Source organism: Rana temporaria, chromosome 8 (assembly GCF_905171775.1).
Source record: "Rana temporaria chromosome 8, aRanTem1.1, whole genome shotgun sequence".
Classification (NCBI taxonomy): Eukaryota; Metazoa; Chordata; class Amphibia; order Anura; family Ranidae; genus Rana; species Rana temporaria.
This window is the reverse complement of record NC_053496.1, coordinates 180,670,525-180,690,390: the sequence shown is the minus strand read 5'-3', so window position 1 is coordinate 180,690,390 and position 19,866 is coordinate 180,670,525. Positions and strand designations below refer to the sequence as shown.

The following is a 19,866-nucleotide window of genomic DNA, read 5'->3' as shown; positions in this document are numbered from 1 at the left end:
ACAGGGTGCGGGAAATGTTTCATTCACAAAGAGGAACTTGTTAGACCCCAGAAAATTCATACAGGTGAATACTCTGATGATGGGACATAACAAGGGAATACATGTTACCCCCACAAGCCTCAGATTCTCCTAGGGAGGGGGTCAGATAGAGACAAGGGGTGTATAATGCTCATCACAGTACATCGGGGGTATAATAAAAATATTTGAGTTTATAGGGGTGTGGTTTGACAGATATATAGACATAAAGAATAAATGAAAGGAACGTGGTTCTCATATAAAACATTACTGAGTAAGTCCAATATTTACACCGACAGTCCATTAAAATGGGGAAATTACAAAGATTATTGGTTTCATAAACACATTGAGAGGAGTCGGCAGGAATAGCTACTTCAAAAAGTTGGAAAAGTTGCCTAAAAATATAAAGTGAACGGTGGAGGAGAATGTAGTGTGGATGGTGGAGAAGAGCTGTCGGAGAATGTAGTGTGGATGGTGGAGGAGATCTGTCGGAGAATGTAGTGTGGATGGTGGAGGAGAGCTGTCGGAGAATGTAGTGTGGATGGTGGAGGAGAGCTGTCGGAGAATGTAGTGTGGATGGTGGAGGAGATCTGTCGGAGAATGTAGTGTGAATGGTGGAAGGAGAGCTGTCGGAGAATGTAGTGTGGATGGTGGAGGAGATCTGTCGGAGAATATAGTGTGGATGGTGGAGGAGAGCTGTCGGAGAATGTAGCGTGGATGGTGGAAGAGATGTCGGAGAATGTAGTGTGGATGGTGGAGGAGAGCTGTCGGAGAATGTAGTGTGGATGGTCGAGGAGAGCTGTCGGAGAATGTAGTGTGGATGGTGGAGGAGAGCTGTCGGAGAATGTAGTGTGGATGGTGGGAGGAGATCTGTCGGAGAATGTAGTGTGGATGGTGGAGGAGAGCTGTCGGAGAATGTAGTGTGGATGGTCGAGGAGAGCTGTCGGAGAATGTAGTGTGGATGGTGGAGGAGAGCTGTCGGAGAATGTAGTGTGGATGGTGGGAGGAGATCTGTCGGAGAATGTAGTTTGGATGGTGGAAGAGAGCTGTCGGAGAATGTAGTGTGGATGGTGGGAGGAGATCTGTCGGAGAATGTAGTGTGGATGGTGGAGGAGAGCTGTCGGAGAATGTAGTGTGGATGGTGGGAGGAGAGATGTCGGAGAATGTAGTGTGGATGGTGGAAGGAGATATGTCGGAGAATGTAGTGTGGATGGTGGGAGGAGATCTGTCGGAGAATGTAGTGTGGATGGTGGAGGAGAGCTGTCGGAGAATGTAGTGTGGATGGTGGAGGAGAGCTGTCGGAGAATGTAGTGTGGATGGTGGGAGGAGATCTGTCGGAGAATGTAGTGTGGATAGTGGGAGGAGAGGTGTCGGAGAATGTAGTGTGGATGGAGGAGAGTTGTCGGAGAATGTAGTGTGGATGGTGGAGGAGAGCTGTCGGAGAATGTAGTGTGGATGGTGGAGGAGATCTGTCAGAGAATGTAGTGTGGATGGTGGAGGAGATCTGTCGGAGAATGTAGTGTGGATGGTGGAGGAGATCTGTCGGAGAATGTAGTGTGGATGGTGGGAGGAGAGCTGTGGAGAATGTAGTGTGGAGAGTGGGAGGAGAGCTGTGGAGAATGTAGTGTGGATGGTGGAAGAGATGTCGGAGGAATGTAGTGTGGATGGTGGAGGAGAGCTGTCGGAGAATGTAGTGTGGATGGTGGGAGGAGATCTGTCGGAGAATGTAGTGTGGATGGTGGAGGAGATCTGTCGGAGAATGTAGTGTGGATGGTGGGAGGAGAGGTGTCGGAGAATGTAGTGTGGATGGTGGAGGAGATCTTTCGGAGAATGTAGTGTGGATGGTGGGAGGAGAGCTGTCGGAGAATGTAGTGTGGATGGTGGAGGAGATCTGTCGGAGAATGTAGTGTGGAGGGTGGGAGGAGAGCTGTGGAGAATGTAGTGTGGATGGTGGGAGGAGAGCTGTCGGAGAATGTAGTGTGGATGGTGGGAGGAGATCTGTCGGAGAATGTAGTGTGGATGGGGGAGGAGAGCTGTCGGAGAACATACTAGTATACCCTTAAGTAGGCCCATGTAAAGGAGGCCATATATTTAATAAACTTAGTAATTGTTTATTTTGTGCATCAATTTTCAGTTTGTTTTTCATTCTTTTGTTTCTTCTAGGATTATAAATATTAAAATGTTGTCAAACTGTTGTTTTTTCATTTGTTTCTTTAACTAAAATAAAATCTGTGTGATAATAAAGAAATGGGTTCATTGTGTATTGATAATAATATTATTCTTATAATTCTATGAAAGAGAAAAACAGAAAGTAAAATGGAGGTCAGTTGCCCCGGTAGTTGCAGTTTCACATACTGTACATATTACGTCCCCAAAACAGTTCTGTACATGTTCTGTACTTGTGGCGCTACCCCCGTAGGGGCTTCTGGTGTTAACTGGTTCTTCTCTTTTAGTACAGATGCCCCAGTCACCCAAGCACCAGTTCATTCACACCAGCTCCAATAAAGCCGTGTACACACGATCGTATTTTTGATTGAATCAAATCATATGGATTTTTTAGTCGGATATTCAATGAAGCTGACTTTCATCAGTCTTGCATACACACTATCAGACTAAATTCTGACCGTGCCAAAACGCGGTGACGTAAAATTCTACGACGAGCCGAAAAAAATGAAGTTCAGTGCTTCCGAGCATGCGTCGACTTGATTCTAAACATGCGTGGATTTTTCTCCGATGGAGTTCCACACAGACGATCGGAATTTCCTATCGTTTTTTTATCCATAGGAAAAATTTAAAACATGTTCTATTTTTTTACACCGATGGAAAAAAGACTGATGAGGCCCACACACGATCGGTTTGTCAGATGAAAACAGTCCATCGGTCTTTTTTCATCAGACAAACCGATCATGTGTACACGGCTTTACACAGTCTAAGGGATGACTTATTTTAACAGGAGATGGGATTCTCGAAAAACGATTAGTACTTCGCAATCAGAGGACAGTCTTCTCCATAAACATCTGTGAGTGTTGGACAGTCCAATGCCTTACAGCTGGGGACCATGAGGCAGGATTCTGAGCAGTGCAAGTCCTCACAGCTGGGGGCCTTTAAGCCAAGTCTCTGAGCAGTCTAATGCCTCGTACACACGTTCCGATTATCGTTCGACGTATCGTTTACATTTTGTTGTATAAAACTAATATTAAATACAACAGTGCAAAATGTGCTCTACGAAAAGCACGATTTTTTTCGTACGATTCTGGAAAAAAACGTTATGGTGTGCGTAGCTACGTATCTGAAATAATGTCAAATACGTGTGACCCCTGTGTCCTGGTTTATTTTACGTGTTTATGATAATGCGTGGTGTTTGTCTATCGATTTTTAGCAGACGCATACTGTGCTGATTAAACGATTGTCATACGATGGGCTGTCGTTCGAGCAACGTTTTCGTGTTTGTGCCTTCAGATTTTGTTTAACGGACTGTTGTGTGTACTGTAACGACCAGATTATCAAACGGTCAATCCAAAAGCAATTTTTCTTATCCAATAATCGAAACGTGTGTACGAGGCATAAGACCTCACCACGGAGGGCCATGAGGCAAGTCTCTGAGCAGTCTAAGACCTCACAACTGAAGACCATGAGGTAAGTCCCTTTGGCATCTGGTTGCCTTACATCAAGGCAAAACTGCTGGAATGCAGTGCTATCTCTAGAACACAAGTCCCCAGGACAGCCGTTTAGGATATTCCCTTTCCGAACACAAGGCAGCTACAGACACTCCACAGTCAGGCGAACGAGACCCATAAGAATAATTCCCCCCATTAACGAGACACAGCTCTGTTTGAGGTCCAAGCATGAATGACTTTATTAGAAGGAAACAGTCCCTTTTTTATACACTTGAGAATACTGAACAATGACCCGGATCCACCCACAACATCACATAATGGTTACCTAACGAGCCTCCAATGCACATCATTCTCAATGCCTCCCATAGCAGACAAAATGACAAAATGACTCAGAGACCTGACCTAATTTACATGAGCTAATTAACTACAGCTGACGACTCATACACATGACCTTTACGTTTCCCAGACTGGCTGTCTGCTAACTTACAATACACATTATCATAAATACACCTTCACACAATTACAGGGTCAATTAGCACAAGCCACAATTAGATGCAGAGCAGTCACACTAGAATTAGTCACTCCTGGGAGATATTGAGGATAAGCATTACAGACCCATTTTAAAGCAATCCAAGACACATTCTGAATGTCCATTTTTTTCTGGCTCAAACTTTCCAAGAGCTTCTGGGATCCACGGGCCCTCCCGTTACAACTACAATCTGGCCAGGATCCCTTTGGTCTGGAACTGCACATATAGTCTGAGTCCCGCTGTTGTACACAAAAAACTCTTGCATTAGAGACAATAAACATCTTTCTAGACCATCCCAATCTATTTTAGCTTTACTTCAAATAAAGTTTCTCTGCAGTACCAACTCATCCGACAGAAGAGACATAGAATTATCCGGTGGATGAACAGGAAACACATTTTCTTTTTAGGATACTTCCAGACCATGGACTATTACCTGGGAAGGTATGCTCTGGGTAGCCTGGGACTAGTTAGTTAGAGTGGGACTGTTGTTACAGCTTGGACTGTAATGTTGAAGTGTGTCCAGTAAAGTTGTTAACTGTTCAAACATCTGGTCTGAAGTTACCACAAAGGGGTGCATGGTGGTACGTGGCTTATAGCAAAGAACAGGGCTGGTTATGCACGCATAGGTTTAAGTGGAGAACATGCTATTGCTAAGAACAAGTGAAAAGCAAATGATATGGCAGCCAGATAGCAGGAGAACAGTACCGGAAAGGGCAGACCCAGAATAAGGGGTGAAAAGTAGGGGCAGCCTGCCAGGGCGCAACAATGGGGGGGCACTCCCTCACTGCACCAAGCTTTAGATCAGTGGCTAGCAACCAGTGGACCACAACTTCATGTCTTATCTGTTGAATCCACCGACCACAGCATTGTGGCTGAGGAAGGTGGAAGATATCAGAAGGATGGAGGACTTGATATGACGGCGACGGACAGACAGGAGGTATATAAAAAGACATGGACCCTCTGGAATCTGTTTATTAACTCTGAAGAGGGCCAATCCCTCTTAGGGCCATAAAGCACTGATATGAATTTAGGCTATGGGACGCAGTGGATGTGTGGTGTAGACGGCATTAGTATATATATATATATATATATACAGGCGCCATCTTCAAACCTCTTTCCCTCCCCCTCTCCAAATCCCTTTTAGCGTTAATAATTTTTTTTTTCCTCTTCTTTTTTTATTTTTTCCTATTTTTTTATTTTTTGTTAAAATACAAGTAATGAAGCAGGGGTGTTTTGTTATATAAGATGATGAGAAGTAGGAAATCCAGGCTACTGTAGCAGTGAGACAGGGGGATACTTTTGCTTTGAGTTGTTATATGTACAGTCTAACCTATGCTATATACCTTTTGTAAATGCATGTTTATTATTTTTAGGAGGCTATGACCACATATTCAGTAATACTGCTATAGTATGCTGACCCTGTTCATTCCTAAAAAAAAATTAATAAAGATTTATATTTGAAAAAAAAAAATAGTTTTAATTTTATTATTGTCTGGATTGTATCTGAGATATAATCTACATGTGTAATCATGGATGTAACATAATAGAGGAATGGACCAGGAGGCAGCGGGGACAATGATGAAACATAACGTATACTGCAGTATTTATATTCAACACAAGGTGGTGATCTCACTTGGAACACACAGACAGGAAGCGATGTAGGATGAAGACAGGAAGTGATGTCAGGTAAGACAGGAAGTAATATAGGAGTATAAATTGGGAGTCCCCGGTAAAAGACGGAGTTGAAGGGAAGTAGAGAGGAGACATTGCTGGAACTAGCCGTAGAGGAGGTAATAAGATATTATTTTATATTTTCACCCAGTAACTCCCGTCATGTCCGTCCTCTTCCTCCATAGTCACTGTGATGTCTGTTATGTTTATAGACCAGATACAAGACTGTATCATTGTGTGTGTCAGGTTCCTATAAGGTGTCAGGATATCACTGTCTATTTCTCCATGGAGGAGTGGGAGTATTTAAAAGGACACAAGGATCTCTACAAGGACGTCATGATAGAGAATCAGCCGCCCCTCACATCACCGGGTAAGAGGAGACTTTATTGTAAAGGAGAGAGCAGTACGGAGGGTCCACCTAGATCCCCCATCATCTGATAAACACATAGAAACATTGTATTCAGTCAGTGTGTGTGTTTCCTACAGATGGATCCAGTAATAGGAACCCACCAGAGAGATGTCCCCGTCCTCTGTATTCCCGGGATTCCACACAGGAAGATCACACCATTCCCCACCATCATCAGGTAGATGGGACTGAGCATGTAGACCTTAAAAAATGTATTATAAGCTATGAGTGGCCATTCTATGTAATCTCTTGGTCTTTTTTTTTATTTTTTATAAATATATTCTATCATCTTTGGGGTTTAGGGTGAAGAAGTGAAAGACATCAAAGTTGAGGTTAAAGAGAAAGAAGAAGAGATGTTGGTGAGTGGAGATCAGCAGTCTATGGAGGAGGGTTGTCCTCTGCATTCCCAGAATTCTACACGGGAAGATGCCAACTATACAGATAATAATCAGGTAAATGGGACTGGGCAAAAATAACTCAAAAATAATTCTATGAGTGGACATTCTTCTATGTAATTTCTTATTATTGGCAGCAGTGTTTCCAGATGTTATATTTTATCATCTCTGGAATTTAGAATGAAAAACGGAAAGACATCAAAGCTGGGATTAAAGAGGAAGAAGAAGAGATTTCGATGAGTGGAGCTCAGCAGTCTATGGGAGGGGGAGGTCCTCTGTATTCCCGGGATTCCACACAGGAAGGTCACACCATCCCCCACCATCATCAGGTAGGTGGAACTGAGCATGTAGACCTAAAATGTATTTGTAAGCTATTAGATGATATTCTATGTAATCTGATCATCTTTTTTATAAATGTATTCTATCATCTTTGGGGTTTAGGATGAAGAAGTGAAAGACATCAAAGCTGAGATTAAAGAGGAAGAAGAAGAGACGTTGGTGACCAGACATCAGCAGTCTATGAAGGAGGGTTGTCCTTTGTATTCCCAGGATTTTCCCAAGAAAACCCCCAGTTATAAAGAGACCGATCAGGTAGATGGGCCTCGGGAAAAAAATAAAAATAAAATTCTATGAGAGAACATTCTTCTATGTAATCTCTTGTTCCTATTTATAAATCTTTGGGGTTTAGGGTGAAGAACGGAAAGACATCAAAGCTGAGCATAAAGAGGAAGAAGAAGAGAGGTTGGTGAGTGGAGATCAGCAGTCTATGGAGGAGAGAGGTCCTCTGTATTCCCGGGATTTTCCCAAGAAAACCCCCAGTTATAAAGAGACTGATCAGGTAGATGGGACTCTGTAAAAAAAAAATAATAATAATTCTATGAGAGAACATTCTTCTATGTAATCTCGTGTTCCTATTTATAAATCTTTGGGGTTTAGGGTGAAGAACGGAAAGACATCAAAGTTGAGGGTAAAGAGGAAGAAGAAGAAGAAGAAGAAGAAGAAGAAGAAGAAGAAGAAGAAGAAGAAGAAGAAGAGAGGTTGGTGAGTGGAGATCAGCAGTCTATGGAGGAGGGGGAGATGATTATGGAAAGTAAACAGGAGGAATCTTCTCTACATAAGGACACAAGTAAGTCATAAACACTAAATGCAGAAACCGTCCACATTTTAATTTGACTTCTCTAAGTATAAATCATGTATTTACATTGTTATATGTGTAGTGCCTGGTTACTACAAAGTACCGGTGCTAGTTAAATTTAGAGAGGGATCAGAGTGTTAACTGACTCTGATCCAGTTAATATGTTTAAATGTAGGTCTCTGTCTCAGCTTGGCTGTGCTGTGGGCTCATTCTGTTTCTTCTGGGGTGCTGTTCCCACCCCAGGACAATAGGTGGCAGCAGCGAAGTCGAGGTTTGGGTTCTCTTTCCTAGCAGCCAATCAGGAGGGAGTTTCCTCGCTGTGCATGCTGGGGGAGGGTTTTTATGGGACAGACACAATTTGGTCTGTGTTCTTCTTCGAGTGCGGCACCCACCTTTAGGGTGACTGTATCACGGCGCCCCCGCGTAATGGCAGTGGTGCGCGTGCCACCCAGTGTTCTTGGTTTCGGGACCATGTTGGTCCAGGACATTTGAGCTGTGGCAGGGAGCCCAGTAGTCGACTGGGTTCCCAATCCTGAAGATCCCAAGCACGATAGCTGTTCGGTGGGGAGTCCATCTGAGGAGAGCCAATGAGAGGCTGGCAATCAAATAGGGTCTCGACAAACCATCGGGGATCAAGGTAGCCGGACACTGAGAGGCTGGTCACCTCTCAGTCGGTACCTGAAAACGATCTGAAGGAGATCCAGGCGCAATTCTATTGAGGAGGATCAGCTCCGTAACCACAATCACGGGGAGGTCCTGTGGCAGAGGATTCTCCCTGAGTCCATTCCAGGAGGGTCTGTGGCAGAGAGTTTTCCTTCAAGTTCCGAGTGATACTCTGGCTGCAAGGTCAGTGAGAGAGGCCTGTCCAGGTACACTAAGTCCACTCAGGCAGGAGTGGCGCAAGAAGTGTTACACATGGGAGCAGGACTGTTTCAATATTGCTACGCCTGAATCTGCTGTTCTCCTTTCAACTCTACCTTTCACCACAAGTTTACTGTTTTTACCCGGCTGGGTAATAAAGAGCACAGAAAAGACACCTGTCATGGACATTCCGTTACTGCTGCATTCATCACGCACCCTTAGATGGCGGAGGAGCCACGAGGTAACATGCCACCCAAAACAAACAAGCAGCTCCTCCGGGGGTAATGCTACATATGGATTTACAGAGTTACTGAGTATATTAAAGCATGTACCCTCACCCAAAAGCACCTGACCTTGTGGCAAGTCTGTCATTGATCATTTTTTTCGGTGTATGAAATAATAGGATTTTTAAAACAGCTTACCTGTAAAATCCTTTTCTTGGGAGTACATCACGGGACACAGAGGCTTAGATAATTACTTAGTGGGTTAGATAGTCACAATCAGGGGATTGGACACTGGCAACCCTAATTACAAGGCAAGTTCCTCCCCTATATAACCCCTCACATATGGAGAGCGCCTCAGTTTTGTAGCCAAGCAATAAGTGTCCCATCGTATAATCCCGAAGAGGGGCGGGAGCTCTGTGTCCCGTGATGTACTCCCAAGAAAAGGATTTTACAGGTAAGCTGTTTTAAAAATCCTATTTTCTTGTTCATACCATCACGGGACACCGAGCCTTTGATAATTACTTAGTGGGATGTCCCATAGCAATGCCTAAATTGATGGGAGGGAGACACAGATCAGAAAAAAAACACAGACTGCTATCGGACGTGAGGACCAAGACTGCTGCCTGCAGCACACTGCGCCCGAAGGACGGCATCCTCATGACCTCTCACATCCACTTGGTAAAATCTGGTAAACGTATGGACCGAAGACCAAGTAGCAGCCTTGCAGATCTGAGCCATGGAGGCCTGGTGATGCACTGCCCATGAAGCACTAACTGCTCTAGTCGAGTGCGCTTTAACCTGAAAAGGAGGAATCTCTTTTTCTAAACCATAAGCCTGAATAATGACTTTTCGATTCCAACTCGAAATAGTGGACTTTGACACTGCCTGGCCCTTCCTTGGGCCCCTGGCACAATAAATAGACAATCAGTCTTTTATATCTGAGCCACTGCCTGCAGATAGATTTTTACAGCTCTTGCAACATCTAAAGAATGTAGCTTCTCTTCATCCGCGGACTGCGGATCTGGAAAAAAGGACGGTAGGACTACATCTTGATTTACATGGAATCCTGAAACCACTTTAGGTAAAAAATCTGGGTGAGGACACAACACGACCCTGTCTTCATGAATAATTAAATATGGCTCTTTACATGAAAGAGCTGGCAATTCTGATACCCTCCTTGCTGAGGATATGGCTACAAGAAAAAACGGTTTCTTTGTCAAAAGAACTAAAGAAGCATGGTGCAATGGTTGTTTCTGTAAAACAGACAATACCAAATTTAAGTCCCATGGGCACACGGGAGGCTTAACCGGCAGATCCAAACTCAGTGCTCCCTGAACAAAGGCCTTACAATACATATATATATATATATTAGCTCACTGCACAACCTGATGGCGAGTAGGTGTCTTAGGTATGCCTGGATCCGCTCCACTGAGATGCTTACAGCCCACTGCTCTGTGTCTCACCGCTTTACAGAAGGCTCTGGCGTACTGGGCTTTAAAATCATGCCGCTTTGGCGCCTGCGCACTGATGAGGCGTGCGCACACACAGCGGCGCAACCACGCCTCCCCCTTCTCTCCCTGTTACCTGTACAGTAAAAAGCGTGTCCTTTGCGTGCGCGGACTGTCATGGCGGCGGCCAGGGGGGAGATAGAAGACTGCTGGAAGACTTTGTGGGACACCTAGACTGCGTGGGATCCCCTCTTTATACTTATTGTGGCAGAGCCTGCAGTGGAGGAGGTGAGCGGTTTATCAGACCAACTTCACTGAGTATGTACCCTGGGCTGCATGTAAGTAAACACCAGGTATATTACTTACTCCTTCTAGTGGCGGAAACCAGGTAAGACATGCAACTACACACAGAAGATAATATTCAAAAATTATCTTCACTTACCATATCCCCACCGCGCAGGAAACTGCTAAGAACAACAGATCCAGCCTTCACCCATCACGGCGGGTAATGTTGTGCCAACCTTCAGGGTTCTGGGTCCCTACTTGCAGGATCCTCTTCCCTTGACCTGTAGAAGACTCTGCCAGGAGCTTTTCGTGACACTTAGATTAGTACACCAAAGACTGGATACCTGAGCCCAAACCTCCAAAGAGAGACATTACTAGTGTTGAGCGGAATACGCCATATTCGATTTCGCGATATATCACGAATATATAGCCGAATATTCGTGAAATATTCGCTAAAATCGAATATTCGTGATATTTAAAAAAAAAATAAAAATTGCGAAATTTCGCTAATGCGAATTTATTGCGAACATTTTGCAAATTTTTTTTTTTTCTGGTTGGCTCTGATGCAAAAGAAGGGCGGAGAAAGTATTCTTGAATATTCGGAAATCGAATATTCGGAATATTTTATCAAAAAAAAAAATGTTGTGAAATATTTTGACAACTGTGGTAGGAGAACTCTGATTGCCTCTGATGCAAAAGAAGGGTAGAGAAAGTATTTGCGAATATTCGGAAATCGAATATTCGCGAATACTTTCTCCACCCTTTTTTTGCATCAGAGCCAATCAGAGTTGTCAAAATCTCGCAATCAATTTCGCATTCGCATTAGCGAAATTTCGATAAAATATCACCAATATTCGATTTCCGAATATTCGCGAATACTTTCTCCGCCCTTCTTTTGCATCAGAGCCAATCAGAGTTCTCCTACCACAGTTGTCAAAATATTTCACAACATTTTTTTTTTGATAAAATATTCCGAATATTCGATTTCCGAATATTCGAGAATACTTTCTCCGCCCTTCTTTTGCATCAGAGCCAATCAGAAAAAAAAAAAAAAAAATTCGCAAAATGTTCGCAATAAATTCGCATTAGCGAAATTTCGCATTTTTTTTTTTTTATATTCGGAATAGCGAATATTGGCCGCGAAATTCGAGATATTCGCGAATACTCGAATATGCCATATTCGAGCCGAATATTCGCAATACGAATATTCGTGAGCAACACTAGACATTACAGGCAAAACCTTGTTTCTTCATTCCACAAGGCCCGAGGATCATCCATCTTAGGCGTTTAGTATTGGCCTGAGGTATGGATAGCTCCTAGGCCTCCACAGAGACCATCAAACAGAGCTTTCTTCTAAGCGCATCTTCAACGTGACCAACCAACTTAGACACTGGCGAAAAAAACTGAGGTGCTCTCCATATAGGAGGGGTTATATAGGGGAGGAAATCGCCTTGTAATTAGGGTTGCCAGTGTCCAATCACCTGATGGTGACTATCTATCCCACTAAGTAATTATATAAGGCTCTGTGTCCCGTGATGTATGAACAAGAAATTGTGATTTTGTGATATTTCGTGATTTCTCTTGCACAGGTCTGGTGGAAGTTTGATGGATTTACTTTTTAAAATGTATGTTTTAGGCTCTGCTGTGCACATTGTATAGTTTCCCACCACTGCTCTACACTATATGAATAGTATATCTTTGATATGTTATAAAGAATAGGTGGAGGAAAGTCCCATTCTTCACCATAACCTTGTTATCAATACATAAATACTATTGCTTAGTGTTGTAACGGAACCCCAAATGGGACAGGGGTTAACGCCGTTTAAGATATTCCATTACGAACCCAAGACAGCTTATCGACACTCCACAATCCGGCGAACACGACCCATATGGATTCCCCCAGAAACGAGACACACAGCTCTGTTCTCTGGCTCAAAACGAATAGACTCTTTAATGAGAAAATCAGGCTTTTTATATACAGTCAGTAACCAAAAATGAACAATGACTCAACTCCACCCACAACATGACACAAGGAGCTCAATACACATCTTTTTGGTAGACCTTCTGGCACCAGCGCTTGATCTAATTTACATGAGCTAATTAACTAATCATTTACCCAGACAAGGTGACTCCGAGATATGACCTTTCAAGATAGACACCTGCTATACAATACACATTCCTTTAGTAGACATCATTTACATGAGCTAATTAACTACAGCGGATAAGTCAGACATCTGACCTTTAGACTGTGTTAACTCACAATACACATTTATCATCAATAGGACTTCACACAATACAGTGTCCATTAGCACAACACAATGAAAGGTTCTTAGGAGCCCTACTAAGATTAATTTACATCACAGTAGCAGACGATATTAACACCTACCAGTATGTGTTCCCACATGGAATGAGTCACTCTCTCAATTAACCTGTAGAGTTCAGAATCAACAACCTGTAAATAGTTCTTACAGACATTCTTGAATATATTGTGGATTACAGACCCATGTTAAAGCAATCCAACATATGTCCATTATTTCCTGGCTCATACTTTGTAAGAGCTTCTGAGTCCCACGGGCCCTCCCGTTACAAGTATGATTTGGGTGTTTTGTATCATTGATCTGGTTTGTAAGTGTAGTTCTCTGTTATAATTGCACCCAATCCAATACCGGATCTCTCGGAACGTTTTGAAAGCTACACACAGATCTATGACTTCTGAATACAAGATGTATGAGAACAGATATGACTTCTATTAAATATTTTTTTCCAGCAGATGGACAGTGTTTCTGGAATATAAATACATCGGAGGGACATCTTATTATATCTCCAGATTGTAAGGCAGAAGATACCGACATTCCACAATATTCTCCCAAAGTCACCTCTGATTGGTTGGTTAGATCATCAGATCCTTCCAATCCTGAGGAACCTTCTGATAAATCCCATACTATGACTTCAGATGTCCATCTAAGATCAATGGATCCTTCCAATCCTGAGGAACCTTCTGATAAATCCCATACTATGACATCAGAGGTCCATCTAAGATCAATGGATCCTTCTAATCCTGAGGAACCTTCTGATAAATCCCATACTATGACTTCAGATGTCCTTCCAAGTTCTCACAGTGCTGACAGATCACCAGATCCATCCAATCCCCATAAATCTTCTTCAAGCCATAAGAGGGTTCACTCAGTAGAGCGTTCATTCTCATGTTCAGAGTGCGGGAAATCTTTCATTCGGAAATCAGCCCTAGTTTCCCATCAGAAAAGTCACACGGATATACTTCCTCATTCGTGTTCAGAGTGCGGGAAATCTTTCACCAGACAAGGATCACTTTTGAGACACCAGAGAGTTCACACAGGTGAGCGCCCTTATTCGTGTTTAGAGTGCAGGAAATCTTTCACCAGCCAAGGAACACTTTTTATACACCAGAGAATTCACACGGGTGAACGTCCTTATTCATGTTCAGAGTGCGGGAAATCTTTCTGTCACAAAAAAGACTGTGATGCACACCAGAGAAATCACACAGGTGAGCGCCCTTATTCATGTTCAGAGTGCGGGAAATCTTTCACTCGGACAGCACACCTTGTAAGACACCAGAGCGTCCACACAGATGTGTATCGTTACTCATGTTCAGAGTGTGGGAAATGTTTTCGTGATAAAGGACAACTTAATGTACACCAGAGATATCACACAGCTGAGCGTTCATTTTCATGTTCAGAGTGCGGAAAATCTTTCATTCGGAAATCAGCCCTAGTTTCCCATCAGAAAAGTCACACAGATATACGTCCTCATTCATGTTCAGAGTGCGGGAAATCTTTCAAAGAAAAAATAGATCTTTGTAGACATCAGAGAATTCACACAGGTGAGCGTCCTTATTCGTGTTCAGAGTGCGGGAAATCTTTCACCAGACAAGGATCACTTTTGATACACCAGAGAGTTCACACAGGTGAGCGCCCTTATTCGTGTTCAGAGTGCAGGAAATCTTTCACCAGCCAAGGAACACTTTTTATACACCAGAGAATTCACACGGGCGAGCGTCCTTATTCGTGTTCAGAGTGCGGGAAATCTTTCTGTCACAAAAAAGACTGTGATGTACACCAGAGAAATCACACAGGTGACCGCCCTTATTCATGTTCAGAGTGCGGGAAATCTTTCACTCGGACAGCACACCTTGTAAGACACCAGAGCGTCCACACAGATGTGTATCGTTACTCATGTTCAGAGTGTGGGAAATGTTTTCGTGATAAAGGACAACTTAATGTACACCAGAGAAATCACACGGGTGAGCGTCCATTTTCATGTTCAGAGTGTGAGAAAAGTTTCATTCGGAAATCAAATCTAGTTTCCCATCAAAAAAGTCACACGGATATACGTCCTCATTCATGCTCAGAGTGTGGGAAATCTTTCACTCAGAAAAGAGACCTTGCTAGACACCAGAGAGTTCACACGGGTGAGCGTCCTTATTCATGTTCAGAGTGTGGGAAATGTTTTTGTGATAAAGGACAACTTATTGTACACCAGAGAATTCACACGAGTGAGTGTCCGTTTTCCTGTTCAGAATGCGAGAAATCTTTCACTCGGAAAGGACATCTTGTTAGACACCAGAGAGTTCACACGAGTGAACGTCCTTATTCATCTTCACAGTGAGGAAAAACTTTCAATAAAAAGAGAGACCTTCGTAGATGTCAGAGAATTTAGCAGTGAGAGTCATTTTTTATGGTCAGAGTGTGGGAAATGTTTCATGTGCAATAAACAACTTTTTGAACCCCAGAAACTTCACACCATTGAGCATCATTTCCCTTGTTGAGCATGAGGCAAAGGTTTCCTTGAAAAGCTTTCGGAGAATGTAGTGTGGATGGTGGAGGAGAGCTGTCGGAGACTGTAGTGTGGATGGTGGGGGAGATCTGTCGGAGAATGTAGTGTAGATGGTGGAGGAGAGCTGTCGGAGAATGTAGTGTGGATGGTGGGAGGAGAGCTGTCGGAGAAAGTAGTATGAATGGTGGAGGGGAGGTGTCGGAGAATGTAGTGTGGATGGTGGAGATCTGTCGGAGAATGTAGTGTGGATGATGGAGGAGATCTGTCGGAGAATGTAGTGTGGATGGTGGAGGAGAGCTGTTGGAGAATGTAGTGTGGATGGTGGAGGTGAGCTGTTGGAGAATGTAGTGTGGATGGTGGAGGTGAGCTTTTGGAGAATGTAGTGTGGACGGTGGGAGGAGAGCTGTCGGAGAATGTAGTGTGGATGGTGGAAGGAGAGCTGTCGGAGAATGTAGTGTGGATGGTGGGGGAGAGCTGTCGGAGAATGTAGTGTGGATGGTGGGGGAGATCTGTCGGAGAAAGTAGTGTGGATGGTGGAGGAGATCTGTCGGAGAATGTAGTGTGGATGGTGGGGGAGAGCTGTCGGAGAATGTAGTGTGGATGGTGGGGGAGAGCTGTCGGAGAATATAGTGTGGATGGTGGGAGGAGAGCTGTCGGAGAATGTAGTGTGGATGGTGGGAGGAGAGCTGTCTGAGAATATAGTGTGGATGGTGGAGGAGAGCTGTTGGAGAATGTAGTGTGGATGGTGGGGAGGGGAGTTGTCGGAGAATGTAGTATGGAGGAGAGCTGCCGGAGAATGTAGTGTGGATGGTGGTAGGAGAACTGTTGGAGAATGTAGTGTGGAGGAGAGCTGTCGGAGAATGTAGTGTGGATGGCGGAGGAGAGATGTCGGAGAATGTAGTGTGGATGGTGGAGGAGATCTGTCGGAGAATGTAGTGTGGATGGTGGAGGAGAGCTGTCGGAGAATGTAGTGTGGATGGTGGGAGGAAAGCTGTCGGAGAATGTAGTGTGGAGGAGAGCTGTCGGAGAATGTAGTGTGGATGGTGGAGGAGAGCTGTCGGAGAATGTAGTGTGGATGGTGGGAGGAAAGCTGTCGGAGAATGTAGTGTGGATGGTGGAGGAGAGCTGTCGGAGAATGTAGTGTGGATGGTGGAGGAGAGCTGTCGGAGAATGTAGTGTGGATGGTGGAGGAGAGCTGTCGGAGAATGTAGTGTGGATGGTGGGAGGAGAGCTGTCGGAGAATGTAGTGTGGATGGTGGGAGGAGACCTGTCGGAGAATGTAATGTGGATGGTGGGGGATTGCTGTCGGAGAATGTAGTGTGGATGGTGGAGGAGAGCTGTCGGAGAATGTAGTGTGGATGGTGGAGGAGAGCTGTAGGAGAATGTAGTGTGGATGGTGGGAGGAGAGATGTCAGAGAATTTATGAGTATACCCTTAAGTAGGCCCATGTAAAGGAGGCCATATATTTAATAAACTTAGTAATTGTTTATTTTTTGCATCAATTTTCAGTTTGTTTTTCATTCTTTTGTTTCTTCCAGGATTATAAATATTAAAATGTTGTCAAACTGTTGTTTTTTCATTTTGTTTCTTTAACTAAAATAAAATTTGTGTGATAATAAAGAAATGGGTTCATTGTGTATTGATAATAATATTATTCTTATAATTCTATGAAAAAGAAAAACAGAAAGTAAAATGGAGGTCAGTTGCCCCGGTAGTTGCAGTTTCACATACTGTACATATTACGTCCCCAAAACAGTTCTGTACATGTTCTGTACTTGTGGCGCTACCCCCGTAGGGGCTTCTGGTGTTAACTGGTTCTTCTCTTTTAGTACAGATGCCCCAGTCACCCAAGCACCAGTTCATTCACACCAGCTCCAATAAAGCCGTGTACACACGATCGGATTTCTGGTGGAATCAAATCCGATGGATTTTTTAGTCGGATATCCGATGAAGCCGACTTTCATCAGTCTTGCATACACACTATCAGACTAAATTCCCACCGTGCCAAAAACGCGGTGACGTAAAACACTACGACGAGCTGAAAAAAAAGTTCAGTGCTTCCGAGCATGCGTCGACTTGATTCTGAGCATGCGTGGATTTTTCTCCGATGGAGTTCCACACAGACGATCAGAATTTCCTATCGCTTTTTTATCCATAGGAAAAATGTTTCTACTTTTTTACACTAATGGAAAAAAAACTGATGGGGCCCACACACGATCGGTTTGTCAGATGAAAACAGTCCATCTGTCTTTTTTCATCAGACAAACCGATCATGTGTACACAGCTTTACACAGTCTACGGGATGACTTATTTTAACAGGAGACGGGTTAGGGAAAGGGATTCTCCAAAAACGATTAGTACTTCGCAATCAGAGGACAGTCTTCTCCATAAACATCTGTGAGTGTTGGACAGTCCAATGCCTTACAGCTGGGGACCATGAGGCAGGATTCTGAGCAGTGCAAGCACGATTTGTTACGTACGATTCTGAAAAAAACGTTATGGTGTGCGTAGCTACGTATCTGAAATGATGTCAAATACGTGTGACCCCTGTGTCCTTCGGGTTTATTTTCGTGTTTATGATCATGCGTGGTGTTTGTCTATCGATTTTTAGCGGACGCATACTGTGCTGATTAAACGATTGTGGTACGATGGGCTGTCGTCCGAGCAAAGTTTTCGCGTTTGTCCCTTCAGATTTTGTTGGACGGACTGTCGTGATCGGCTGTCGAAATCTGTGTACTAACGACCAGATTATCGAACGATCAGTCCGAAAGCGATTTTTCTTATCCAATAATCGGAACGTGTGTACGAGGCATAAGACCTCACCACTGGGGCCATGAGTCAAGTCTCTGAGCAGTCTAAGGCCTTGTACACACGGTCGGACCAAACCGATGAGACTGGCCCGTCGGTCCATTTTCAGCAGTTCACCTCTAAAGTGGCCGTACGGCCTGATATGTGTACACACCATCAGTCCAAAATCCGATCGGGTCAGAACGCGGTGACGTCAAACACACGACATGCTGAATAAAACGAAGTTCAATGCTTCCAAGCATGCGTCGACTTGATTCTGAGCATGCGCAGGTTTTGAACCGATGCTCTGTACTAACCATCGGTTTGGTCCGATGGGGCAGCGGTCCATCGGTTCGGTTTTGAAGCATGTTTAGAAATTTTGGACCGAAGAAACCAGACCTCATTCTCATTCTCATCGGACCAAACCGACCGTGTGTACGGGGCCTAAGGCCTCGTACACACGATAGGATAGCCAGAGGACAACGGTCTGATGGACCGTTTTCATCGGTCAAAATCGATCGTGTGTAGGCCCCATAGGTTATTTAACTTGCTTTAAAATGTAACCGATGGACGCCTAACCGATAGGTCAAAACCGATCGTTAGTAGGCACGACCATCGGTTAAAAATCCATGCATGCTTAGAATCAAGTCGACGCATGCTTGGAAGCATTGAACTTCGTTTTTTTCAGCACGTCGTTGTGTTTTACATCACCGCGTTCTGACAATCGTTTTTTTAACTGATGGTGTGTAGACACGACAGTGAGCTTCATCGGTTAACCCATGACAACTTCAGACCGTTCTCATCGGATGGACTGATCGTGTACGAGACTTTAGACCTCACAACTGAAGACCATGAGGTAAGTCCCTTTGGAATCTGGTTGCCTTACATCAAGGCAAAACTGCTGGTATGCAGTGCAATCTCTAGAACACAAGTCCCAAAGACAGCTGCCACCGTTCAGCTTTTCTGGACACAGTCTAGTGAGTGAGACAGTCATGATCCCTTGTGTTGAGGTCCTGCAATCAGCTTCTAACAAGGTCCATTCAGGTCCACCGCTGATGCCTCTAGAACAGCTGCATTGTCCATGGGCTGGCTTAGGGCTAAAGTCCCTCATGCCGCGTACACATGGTCGTTTTTTGTGATGAAATAAAACAACGTTTTTAAAAACGTCATTTAAAATGATCGTGTGTGGGCTTCACATCGTTTTTTGGCTTCTAAAAAACGAGAAAAAAAAAATTCGAACATGCTTCATTTTTTTATGTCGTTTTTCAAAATGTCGTTTTTAGTGTCATAAAAAATCATCGTGTGTGGGCTAAAACGATGTTTTAAAGCCGCGCATGCTCAGAAGCAAGTTATGAGACGGGAGCTTGAATGGAAAAGAGTGCCGTAGTACGTGTTGTACGTAACCGCGCTTTGCTAGAGCATTTTCAGAAAACGATGGTGTGTGGGCAACGTCGTTTTTTATGATGAAGTTAGAAAAACTTCGTTTTTTTCATGATGAAAAACGTTGTTTTATTTCACCACAAAAAACGACCTCCCATGGAGAGAGAACCCAGTTCTCCAAGGCTTCAGATCATTTATCCTCTGGACACTCCTTTCCATGATTGGCTAGAGAGTTATAGGTATTGAGGCTGGTTATTTGAATGTTCTCTCTCTAAGCTCTAGAGGCAGGAGAGTTTCATGA

At 43.8% G+C, this 19,866-nt stretch overlaps 3 protein-coding genes across 4 annotated transcripts in view; all 3 read left to right on the top strand.

The window, feature by feature from the left end:
• LOC120909983 (zinc finger protein 271-like) overlaps positions 1-19,866 on the top strand; it is a 52,839-nt gene that overhangs the window by 20,911 nt on the left and 12,062 nt on the right. Inside the window, exons 5-8 of the mRNA XM_040321789.1 lie at positions 7,075-7,224; positions 7,322-7,374; positions 7,671-7,759; positions 13,354-13,480. Coding sequence (XP_040177723.1) covers positions 7,075-7,224; positions 7,322-7,374; positions 7,671-7,759; positions 13,354-13,480 — 419 coding nt within the window. The remainder of the gene's footprint in view (positions 1-7,074; positions 7,225-7,321; positions 7,375-7,670; positions 7,760-13,353; positions 13,481-19,866) is intronic.
• Positions 6,532-19,866, top strand: part of LOC120910000 (zinc finger protein 436-like) — a 59,106-nt gene continuing 45,771 nt past the window's right edge. For both annotated transcript variants that reach the window (XM_040321821.1, XM_040321820.1), the window contains exon 1: positions 6,532-6,690. In XM_040321821.1, coding sequence (XP_040177755.1) covers positions 6,592-6,690 — 99 coding nt within the window. In that variant the 5' untranslated portion in view covers positions 6,532-6,591. The remainder of the gene's footprint in view (positions 6,691-19,866) is intronic.
• Positions 13,600-15,318, top strand: LOC120910066 (zinc finger protein 420-like). The gene has a single exon (XM_040321919.1). The coding sequence runs from the start codon at positions 13,602-13,604 to the stop codon at positions 15,228-15,230; it is 1,629 nt and encodes a 542-aa protein (XP_040177853.1). The 5' UTR covers positions 13,600-13,601; the 3' UTR covers positions 15,231-15,318.